This window comes from Protopterus annectens, chromosome 13.part0 (assembly GCF_019279795.1).
Source record: "Protopterus annectens isolate FY-2018-M chromosome 13.part0, PAN1.0, whole genome shotgun sequence".
Taxonomy (NCBI): domain Eukaryota; kingdom Metazoa; phylum Chordata; order Ceratodontiformes; family Protopteridae; genus Protopterus; species Protopterus annectens.
In genome coordinates, this window is record NC_056747.1 from 696,354,735 (window position 1) to 696,367,587 (window position 12,853).

Consider the following 12,853-nt stretch of genomic DNA (forward strand, 5'->3'; position numbering starts at 1 on the left):
TGCTCAAAAATTAGGTCACTGTATACACACGTTCCCAAATCCTGAACAACTGGGTCAACTCTTAGTGACGTATTGTCAATGTGGTAGTTCCATGGGGTACATGCCGTCCCAAAGGATACAAAAATACATTTTTGGCATTTATTTTCAATCCATGATTTTGGCACCAGTCATTTATTTGAAACAAACTTACCTGCAGGACTGGCTAAGTAATTTTGGGATTCAATGACCACTCCTAGCTTGCAGTCATATGCAAACTTAGTCAGCCAGAGTCCTTTGTATTGGCTTTTACTTTAGAAAAGTAGCTGCCAAACAGGAAAGGTCCAGCACTGAACCCTGGGGGACTCCACTGGATTTCTTTGTGGAGGCAACTTCTGCTATTTTGATTATCTGCATCCGATTTGTGAGTCAGTTGGCAATCCAGTGGGTGATGTTGGGAGTTATTACCAGTTTAGTTAGCTTTTCTACTATATCTGAGTGAAAACTTGTGCCAAAAGCTTTGGCCAAGTCGAGGTATGCAGTGAGTACTGTTTTGCCTTCATCCATTGCTTTGATGACCTTTTCAAAAGAATTCACCAGGTCAAGTAAGCATGACTTGCCCCTGATGAATCCAAACTGAGACGGGTCCAGTGTTTGGAGCTTCCCTATGTCCCAAATAATTAATTCCATGCTAACTCTTGACATGGCTTTACATATGAGGCTGTTCAGATTTAAGGGTCTGCAATTGCCTGAGTCTGTGGAAGGTCCTCCCTTATGAAGGGAAATTACTGTAGTTGTTCTCCATTCATTTGGTACAAAACCTGTGTGGAGGCTGAGAGTGAACAGTGTTGTCATGGGTATGGCTAAATCATGCTTCATGCTATTTAAAATGTATCTGTGGATAATGTCAGGACCCATCAATGCAATATTTTTAGCTTTTGATAGCACTTTTAGGACCTGGTCTTGTGTGATAGGTGGAGGTGACCCAGTTTAAGGTATATTTTGAGGGACAGATGGAGGGGACAGAGGGGTAAATTTAGAGTTAAATTTATCTGCCAATAGATTCATTATATTTTCAGCCTCAGTGTAGGTAACGTCATTCACAATCAGCTCAATGCATTGCTGCAGTGTGCTTTTGAGATTACAAACCTAACTAAAAATGCCTCATGATTGTCTTTGGCTTATTAGACTAAACTGTCATTGGTAGAGAACATTCTTCATACAGTGGAAATAAATAAAGTAAAGGATAATGACACAGGTGTACACCAGAGCAGGCTGCTTTTTGGCTGATGTGGACTGGAGAAGACAAGGCTGGTCAGGCTCCCAGTACTAGAAAACACATTCAGTACTAATAAGACCTAGACATGAAACATGTGACTGCTACTTGTCTAAGATAGGAAACATGTGACTGCTACTTGTCTAAGACAGGAAACATGTAACTGCTACTTGTCTAAGATATGAAACATGTGACTGCTACTTGTCTAAGACAGGAAACATGTAACTGCTACTTGTCTAAGATATGAAACATGTGACTGCTACTTGTCTAAGACAGGAAACATGTGACTGCTACTCGTCTAAGATATGAAACATGTGACTGCTACTTGTCTAAGACAGGAAACATGTGACTGCTACTTGTCTAAGACGTGAAACATGTGACTGCTACTTATCTAAGATATGAAACATGTAACTGCTACTTGTCTAAGATATGAAACATGTGACTGCTACTTGTCTAAGACAGGAGACGTGATTGCTACTCATCTAAGATATGAAACATGTAACTGCTACTTGTCTAAGACAGGGAACGTGTGACTGCTACTTGTCTAAGACAGGAAACATGTGACTGGTACTTGTTTACAAGATGAGGATGAAGATGTATCACTAGCATGAAGCTAGAAATGATCTCTGCCTCAGCATAATGATCCTGACTTAAGGGATGTAGAAAACAGACATGTGAGGAACTATTGCCAGTCAGTGCTGGGGAGAAGATATCAGCCTATCATGTTGCCTCACTCACAACTTCAGTGTTTACCCCAAGAAGAGTAGAAAATGTGGTGACATTAATAACACAAGCCCATGCTTCTACCTGCCTCCTGATGCATCTATATAGCAAACAGAATAACCCCCTCTGTCTTCTGGTAAGGTTCAGATACACTCTGACCCCCTTCACTCCTCTCCCTCACGGAATGACTGCAGTCCTATTAATGACATATGCTTCTTTCTCTGATAATCCTCCTCTAGTTTCTAAGTATTCTTGAATTAATGTTAACACTACTGCAAGGTGAAGACAATACCTGGTGCCATGTGAACAATTAAAAAAAACAACTTCTTCTGCATCAGTTAAGTCTAAATAATGGTATAATATTGAATTTTGCAATTATGCCACATCTGTTATTTATGGAATTCTTTCTCATGTTATGAATTCTTTAAAATAGACAATCTACAACATGACTATATGCAAATTTTTATGAAGAAACATGAATTGTTTGTCTACTTGCAGTTGCCTTACCTTTTGTAATGTACTACACAGATCACTATCACAACCAGAATGATGAAGGGTATGGCAGCAGTGGTTATGTATAGGTTATCTGTAATAAAATTAACATACAATAATTTAGTGTCAGCTATTTATGTGTACAGGCAATGCAAACTATTTTCCTACATTCTGCATTCAACAAAAATATTATGATAGCAGACCTGGTCTAGATATTTCTTTGGCAAAGGTGATTCCATTTGTGTGTGTGTGGGGGGGGGGGGGCAGACACAAAGGGGCATTATAAGTGATTGTGAGACTGGCAAATAGATTTCAAACAACAGTGTGAGCTCAGACATGGTCATGAGAAATGAGAAGAATGTGGCTAGCTTGCTTTCTTTAGCAACCCTGATGAGTGAAGAAGAGAGATATCAATTTCTTAAATGCCACTTTAAAAAAACATAGAAAGACAAATACACCTACAGTAAAGGCCAGTAACACAAATGTGTGAGCAGATGTAAGCAGAGGATAAGAAGATTCAATGTAGTACTGGGGCTCACGTTCAAACCAACCTGAGGTGGTGAACAGTATAGACAGGAGACAGAAAACAAGGAACAGGATGGCACTGATTTATGGTCTGAAAGGTGCTCACAGCTATGTAAGTCTTTTGTCATGAATTCTAGTACAGATTTTATATCTTAAGCAGAACAGAATATGGTACCAAAAAGGATGACAATAGGCTTAATTTGTTAAAAAAAAAACACTGCGACAGCATGTTTGTGTGAAACAAACATTCATTCACACCTAAAGATTTTTTTATATACCTTCCTTTAAAACTCATATCTCCTTATGGTATCATGGCAATTTCTAACTGATAAGAGGCAATATAACAAAATTATACAAACTGAAGTGGAGATATTAATCACTGCTTCTCATCTGTAAAATTGTGCTCTGTATCTTAGTCAACTTCATAAGCAATTAAACTGGTGATATATAACTACTGGCAGAAATGATCTGAGATATAACATACTTGCTAATATTTATGAATTAATTCATTCCTTTGACCACAATCAGACATCTGAGCTGTACACAGTTAAAGTTGTTGCATTTATGCGCATACATATGCGTGTCTGTGTGTGTTGTTTGTACTGTGTCTATGTTTGTTTATCTAATAAAACTAACATTGAACAGCTAATACTCAAACATTCAATCGCGAACATTAATATTATCAAAGACACATCTTCAAAAATAAAATCATCAAATGGCCATAGCTGGCCAACAACTAGGAAGTACCGAGATGGATACGGTAAGCTATAACAAACTCTTTTATAAATTTGTCCTATTCCCCACTGTAGTATGATCTCAGAGTTGGTATATATAGTTAGGGGGGATGTTGGGGGTGTGGGGGGCAGACCCATTTTGGTTGACAAGGTGTGCGGTATCATTGGACGTTCATGATATTGGCCAACTATGGCTATTCAATGATTTTATTTTTAAAAAATAAAGTCTTCAGTAATATTAACGTTCAAGTATTAGCCGTTTGATATTAGTTTTATTTGATGAATGAACATAGAACCACTTGTACTACATGTGTCTTGACGGCAATGACCTGAAATATATTTCTATAGCTATTATTTATGCATTTATGTACTTATTCATTTTATCACAATTAGGCCTCTGAGATGAATACAGCTAATAAAGTAGCTGAAAGTGATGAGCGTGTGTGTGTGTGTGTGTGTGTGTGTGTGTGTGTGTGTGCATGCATGCATGTGTGGGTGCGTAAGCATTATTAAATATTTCATTGGGTGAATATATATATATACACACACACACACACACACACATATATATTTACATATATATATATATATATATATATATATATATATATAAAAATAAAAGATACAGATATACTAATAGAACAAATATAAAACAGCTTAACAAACAGATCAAATAACAGACCTTCCAGGGTGGGGAGAACCTTTAACTGTAGTCCTGGCCTCCAAGCACCCTTGGGCAGTCCCATATTTCCCTATAATGCCCAACCATGATGGCTTTATTGCTTGTAAAGTCAGGCACACAGTGCTGTGCAATTTTCCCCACATACGGGTATTGATCACAACTCTGATCACTTTGCATATAAGTGCATATCAGTACAATTTAATTTTCTTATCCATTTTCATTTCAGTGTCATTATAGTCATTCGTATATTTCTCTTTCAGCACACTTGGGTTTTATGTGCTATATTACAGCACTGGACTATGAAATGCTAACAGTCTGCACCTGGTTGCACATGACTGTTTACAACTCAATTGTATGCTGTGTCCTATACAACTTGTTCTATGAATCTTTGCCATAGATACCATCAAATTGAGATGCATATTTAAAGCTGAAACATAACAATGTTGTGTACATTTTTGAGCCTGAGAATATATATGAGACTTATGCTGGGTGTAAACTGTGTTGTTGAACTCTTTCAAAATGCACTGGGTAATACAAGGTAACATTTCTACTGATGATACATTAATATATGGCAAAACAAAAGAAGAGCATGATAAAGCACTAAAAAGATCCCAGAAAGATTAAGACAAAGTGAGTTGACATTAAACAAAGACAAACACTTTAACAAAGATATATTTAAGTTGTATTGCTTCATTTTTTTTTCTGCAAAATGGATGTCACCTGACACAAAGTTGAGTCAATGCACAGTGTTACCCCCCCATGCAAAAGTAGTGAGATTGTTAGGCATGTCAAATTCTAGCTCACATTTGTCAAGAACTTTAGCACAATAACTTCATCAATGAGATAACTTACAAAAAATATATTTCATTTAATGGACAAACTGACAACAATCTGTTTGAAGAAATTAAAGGAAAATCTTATTTCTGATGCTTTGAAGAGTTATTTTGATTCATCTTGTGAGTCTGTTTTAAAAGTAGATGTTAGCCCTGCAAGTCTAAGTGTTATATTTAAGTCAGAAGCAACGACACAAAAGCATATTCATAGCTGGTAGATCTTGAATAGATATGGAAAAGTGGGGAAAAAAGTTATTTCTCGTTTGGTGTTTTGAGCATGTTTACATTTACCTTTATGGAATTTTTTTATACAACTGACCACAAGCTACTAAAAACTATTTTAACAATTTCATGCCAAAACAACCAACTGCATAAATTGAGATGGAAAGTTCAAATCAGAAGAGAAAATCACTGTGGATTACCTTTCCGGGCATCTGCAACTAAGCATAAAAAATACAAAGGTATTCAAAGTAGCAATATGCAGACACAGTGTTCAGTTCTAAGAGTGCTGAAAGAAGGAGAAGGGAAGAAAAAAAGGAGAAAAATTAGATGTTGCATGAAGTTGTTTGGTTCTGTATTTTGAGTACAGGACATTTTGACCCCACTGATTCGCCCCTGACCTATTCGACCCCGGATGGTTGGACCCGAACAACACATTACAAAAAAATGTAAAAAGAAGTTTAAACACAACTGAAACGGTAAACACAGATATAATACATTAAAAAAAAATGATGATTGGAAACTACGGACTGTAAAAGCAATAATCATAACATCCGGATTGCCAGGGTTGCTGTAGTTCATAGTTTCCATTCAACGTACTCCTACAGATTAACAGCTGACAGTTAAAAAGTCATCTTGTTTTGCAGACCATATAATAGGCCTTTTAGATTCACCACTACCCTCTAATACAATGCTTTGTGGGAGATGTAGTGTAACTATTACAAAAAACGACGGGCACATCTCGCAGACTACATTGCTTGTGAGGTACAAGCATGAATACTGGAGAAATTATGAAAAATAAATGAAGACGGCATAAAATTCTAAAGTTATCTCATTTATCTGACTACATAAAGATTCACATGTAATAAAAGTAATAAGATATAAATATAAAACATTAAAGCATTAAAGTATTGAGTTTAAGAAAAATATGGAAGTGTCATGTCAGAAATAGAGGTTGAGAAGATAAAAACAACCATTAAACAAAGGGCTGAAGTTACAATGGAAATTCCAGCAATGATCATTAACACTGCAATAGAAGGGACTTCAGAAGCAGTGAAAGGAAAACTGCCAGATAGTGATGTAATGAAAAAAATAATCAAAAGAAGAGGAGAGAAAATTAATATACCTCCTGCACAACCCATTGATTTATCCTCCTTAATAATTCCAGAGAAATATAAAATTTATGGAAAAAAATGAGAACGTTCTTCTGTACGACACTGGAGAAGGTGATAAAAGAATTTTAATATTTGGGCAAGAAACAAGTACATGGAGCCATCTAATAAAAAAAAAACTATTCATAGATGGAACATTCAAAATAGCACCAAAACTATTTTCACAAGTTTACTTAATAATGAGTGAGCAAAGCGGATTCATTATACCAATAGCTTACTGCCTATTACCAGTCAAGTAAAAAGAAACCTATGAAAGGATGTTTCAAGGAATAAGGGACATTTGGCCAAACCTGTTACCAAATCCAATATTGACAGACTACGAAATAGCCATATTAAATGTTATTAAAATGGCATATCCAACAACAGAAATCCACAGATGCTTTTTCCACCTGGCAAAAAACATGAAAAAGATTATATCACATGAAGGACTTCTAGGGCAGTACAACACAGATAGTGAATTTGCACTACAAGAAAGAATGATTCCATCACTCACTTTCATACCACCATGATGAACTAGAGAATGCCATAGAAGATTTAGCAGACAACATACCAGATGCACTGCAGCCAGTTCTAAGCTGGTTTGAAGATAACTATATTGGATGACCAAATCACAGAGGGTTAAGAAAAAAATCCAGTATTTCCACCTAAACGTTGGTCAGCGTATAAAAGAACCTTAAACGGAGAACACCAAACAAACAACTATGTAGAAGCCACTCATAGAAAAATGCAAACAGAATTCGGTGTAGATCATCCAACAATTTGGCGATTTATACATGACATTCGGAAAATTCAATGTGGAAGAGATCAAGATTACGAGACATTTATCAGTGGAGCAGAACCACCAAAAAAACGGAAAAATATCAAATAAGTGATCAAAGACTACTAAAATTAGCAAGCGATCATGCCAATTGAACAAATTTAGAATATCTATGGGGAGTAGCACACAATTTCTTAATGGGTTAAAAGAAAGAAAGAATTAGAAGGCATATTAACATGAATGTTTGAATAAGACATTGATTTCATTTTAAATAACTTAAAATTTAATAATAAAAAAAAAATAATAGATAATATACTGATTAACAAAACAACATAGAATAAATAAAAAGTGTTTGATTTCACAAAAAGAATATGTAAAGCATAAAAACTAGTCATTAATTATATGTAAAAAATGTATGTAATAAATTTATACTAACCAATGAAATTATTAAATAAATAAATAATAAAAGTATGAAAATAAAATGCATTTAAAATCAAAGATCAGTTCATTTTTTGTATAACTGAATGAATAATAAAATAATGACAATGTATTATTAAAATATATTTGGGGTCAAATAGTCTGGGGTCAAACTGTCCACTAAGTACTCCCATAGACAATAAATATACATTTAAACATGACAGTATATACAATTGCATTGGAGTCAAAATGTCCAGGGTCAAATTGTCCTGCTTCCTGTATTTCAGATAGTTGGCACAGAAGACTTAAATGATCCTGATTTACCTGTTATAAGATACAATGAAAGCTATAAAAATGGCACAGCAGTACCATGAGGGGTGGGGGAATAATGATTAATGTCTTCACCTTATAGGCACAAGGTACAGGGTTTGATTTTGATCCCAGGCTATTAGTTAGGCTTAAAATGACCCTTCAGGACAGTTAGCATAGTATTCGCCTATGAAATAATATTAATTATTTAATAACAGGCAATTGATGCATGATTCGAGTGACTCTGCTGAGGTGGTCAATATAAAATAGCTCATGACCTCATTTGGCTGTCATAAGTATAAAAGCATTAGTGTGAGAACAAGTTTGGTTTCAGGAATAGCTCAGTTAATTGAGTTTATACTAAGCAATTCTATATTGTTATAGATAAAAGGAGATGAAAATATAATTGTTCTTTTACAGAAATCAGATTTACCAAAAACAGTGTGGTCAGAAGTGAATGCTGACATCTATAGTTTAGAAAATGGAAAACAATATCTCTGTGTAATTAAATGATGAATATTTCCGATTTCAAGTGATGACACTTGTAAGTTCCACAGCTGTAAAGATGGTTGTCTCAGTACCAGCAAGATTTTTGCGAGTACCTTTTGAACATTTGAGGACTGTGAAAATACAAATTTGAATCGGGAAACATACACTGATAACAAGGCTGTGGGATCTCAAAGAATTTCTTCCTATTCTCAGGAAGAGATATAAGTTTATGTTTAATAGATATAAGTAGCAGGAGTGTGGAGAGTACAGCTTTACATGTTAAGAAGTGCAGGAGTGGGAATCCCTTCTGCAAAAAGACTTGAAAAGTATAACAGTGAGTTTCAGAATTATCTGTTGGGGTGTCACTAACTCATCATAATGGTCTGTACTATCAGCAATAGACTGAATACATTTATCTAGTCCTTAAGATGCTTACCCATAGTGCATTGAAGCTCAAGTAGATAGCACATGAAGAAGCTATGTTAATGTGTACTGCACTGTCATATTTATGATGTTGACATGAAAAAATAAATATGATGAACTAAGGTCTCACTGACAGTAAATTGTTAAATCTTAATATGCAACTGAAGCTATTAAAAAAAACTAATGAGATGAGTGAGTCTGAGTCTGAGGTTATGGAACCAAGCCACGGGACTAGGCACCCAAAACAGATAATTTAAGAAAAGACTGGATGAGTTGTAGTGTATCTGCAAGACAGTTCTCCAATAATTCCCCACACTAAATGTAAATAACAGGAAATAGTTCTTTAAAGAGGTTAAACTCGTTGTGTTCACAATCCAACCACCTTCTTTTTGCAGGTTCTCCTGTTCAAACTACCTGGAGTGGGCATGAAATAAGACTTCTGGCAAGGTACCAAGATCAGTGACTGCTCTGGAGGCAAGTAAATAGCCAAATGATTGTCCTTTGAAAAACTGCTATTAAAGACTCTAATGTCAAAAGTATAATTAACACAGATTAGCAACAGTATAGAAGCAATAACAAATTTTTCATGGACACTGTGAAATGCTTTTAAAAACTGATTTTCTATGTTAAATGTCTTGTATAAAATGCTTTTAAACAAATGTCTTTCAAATGTGCATTTATACCAAAGCCAGATGATGTGTGTGCATAAAAAATGTGTATGCAATGCAAAATATGGAGTGTTTCTATTTTAAGAGAATAGACTTCTCTCAAACAAGGTGAGATGAGGTGATGCCAGATCACCATGATGATCTGTGCAGTCAGCAATAGACTGATCTTGCCTATCTAATGTAATCTATAAGGGTTTTTTTACGCATAATGCATTGTAACTCGAGTAGGCTGTATAAAAAAGGTTATGTACATGTGTATTGAGCTGCCATATTTACAGTGAGACTAAAAATAAATGAAAAGAGCAGAGAAAGCATAAAAAAATAGATTAATACACATGTATGTTACAAATAGAAGCACAATTGCACATTGCAATAATGTAGATAGTATATGTATCCCATCACTGGGAGAGGCCTTCAGCCGTCCTGAGGCAGGAATCCCTGTTCAGTTCATGGTCCTCAGTCACTGTAAAAGAAAGCAGGAAGAATGTAGCACAATCTTGACATTGTGAAAAAAGACAAAGGCAACAAGCACATAACAATAAAAAAGTAACAATATAATATGCTTGCATTTGCACACTTACCCTACTCTCTGCTTCCCAATGGTGAATCAGGTCAGAGTGGCATTACTGCAGGTAGCTATACTTGTGCTAGCACTGATGACAAGAAGTGGAGATGCCGGTGGCATCATTCACTGTCCTGAGGGTTGGCATAATGGTTAAGGTCTTAAACTCACAAACACAATATACAGAGTTTGATTCTGACCTATAAACCTATGAAACGGGCATCCACCTTGTATAACAGGCCATTATAATGGTCCAGCAGGTGCTCCTAAAAGTTCCTGTGAAGAAGATACAAGAACATCCTAGCCTGTGTCACACAGCAGGTGGGAACCTTGCTGAGCCCAGGACCTGAGGAAGCCATTAGCACTTCACAGTTCCACATGAGGAGCAAAGTGGTAGCTACATGCACATGGCATACAGTAGGATGTCACATGATATATATCACAGGTCAGCAACACTGAGATGCAGTGTTATGACTTTGACAGGTTCAGCAAATAAGCAGAGTGTGCACATCTCTCATTAGCACTGTGATCAGCAGAGAATGGTCAGGCTAGTGCTACTTGGGTGCAATACAATAATGTGTTATAAATAGTGACTCAGAAACAATCATTGTAATGTCCCTCAGCAGCATAACCACCACACCATGACTTTTATTTTAGTGTGATGTAAAACACAAGTGCCATATTGCAGGAGACTGTGTTAGAAGTCAGTATCAGGAATTCTCTGAAGAAGACATTGCATTTTGATGCAGACATGCTGAAGGGAGACAAGAGGCATGGTAATGTCCCTCAACACTGTACTGAACACCCACAGTGAATGTCAGCAACAAAGACTTGAGCAATCAGTAACTGTTGGTGAGGTAATTGAGCACAAGACCATGACAATTACATGTCCATGTGGGGGGATGGCACTGCTGCAGGGAACGTAGCAAAAGGGCTTTAAAGTTGAATGCTCAGCTGTGGAGGAGAGACTGCACCCTAGGCACATCAAGTACACAGTAACCATTTGAAATTTTAGGACTAGAAATGCTGAGTCCCATAATGTGGAGACTGAGTGACCAAAAATCTGGACTTACATATACAAAGTCCTAGACTGCCATTTTTCAGAAAATTCCCTTTTCTCCAAATGATGGTGATTTCAGAGTTGGTATATAAAAGTTTAGGGAGTGAGGAGGGCTTGCCCTGACATCTGGGGAATGCTGGGGACCTTGTCCTCTGGGAAAAAAAAAACAGATTAAGGTGAGAAGAGAGAGATGTTCAATATTCACTCTTCTCCTTCTGTGTTTTTTTTCAGTGTGTTGGTATTGTGAGTCCTGTCGTTTCAATAGGGAATTGTGGGTCACACATGTTTAGTAACTCATATATGGACTCCCTATCCACATGATGGTTACCAGTAAGGTTCTCAACATGGAGGTGATCATTTATTAAGTGCTCGTGGACCCGTTTGCAAAGCAGAGGGTGACAATGCACTATATCATAGACACTGGCTCCAAAAGAGAACACTAACAATTACTGTTCAGCTATAGTTGCTGCTATTATTAACATCATGCTGCAAGTCTATCTTCTATAGAATGAAGATTTCCAACATTCAGAATGGCTCAACACCATGATGCATAAAGCTGGCTTAATACATCTCTGAATCACTCTAGAATTTTCAAGTCATCATTTGCATACATGATGAGACTCATTTGCATACAGACCCTCAAATGCATGACATTATGCAGTCTTTTGCATACCATGCATATCATGCTATTCCTCCCAAAGCACAACCATGCAACTTGTGTTTATATTACTTCTTCCTAGTGTGTCACCACTGCTCCTGTAATTTCACTTAAAGCTATGTGCTAAATGATTCTGCTTTAGCTTTATATCTTAGCAATGCGTGCTAACCCCATTCTTAACCACTCCCTAAGCGTAACCTGATATCTTCCATAACAGTACCTCTATTCAGTCAAATTTGGACTAGTGTTATGGAGGGATGTTTGTGGAAAGATTGGAAAAGAAAACTGTTTTCCTTTTCTGATCTTTTGTACATTCATTGTTAGGGATTTTCAGTAATATGAATATTCAAACTGCCTTTGCAAATGATTTTGCATTAAGCATTTAAACAGTTCAATCATACATATATGTATATATACATACATACATACATGCATATATATATATATATATATATATATATATATATATATATATATATATACACACATACACACAAACACGCGAGTGAGCGTGCGCACACACACACACACACACACACACACACACACACACACATGGATCTCCCTCAGAAGCTCAAAGCTTCAAAACTTCGAACTTCAAAAGGCAGAGATCATAAGATCGAAGTTTTGAAACTTCAAATGTTTTGAATGGAGATCACCGTACAGTGCGGAACAGGATATTTACCTTTTTCCTCGCTGTACTGTGATCTCAGAGTTGGTATATTTAATTATCAGGGGATGTGGGGGATGCAGGGGGGCTTGCCCTCCTGCAAAAACATTAAAAAAAAATGTTTTTATTTTTATTAGGTTTTCAAAGTTTCAAAACTTTGATGATCTAATGGTCTTAGCCATTTGAAGTTCGAAGTTTTGAAACATCA

General features: G+C 36.2%; 1 protein-coding gene across 1 annotated transcript in view; it reads right to left on the reverse strand.

Moving 5' to 3' along the window:
* The window catches only part of LOC122788357 (fibroblast growth factor receptor 3-like), a 125,878-nt gene that overhangs the window by 97,020 nt on the left and 16,005 nt on the right, over positions 1-12,853 (reverse strand). Inside the window, exon 2 of the mRNA XM_044055433.1 lies at positions 2,483-2,561. Within this exon, the coding sequence (XP_043911368.1) occupies positions 2,483-2,561 (79 nt within the window). The remainder of the gene's footprint in view (positions 1-2,482; positions 2,562-12,853) is intronic.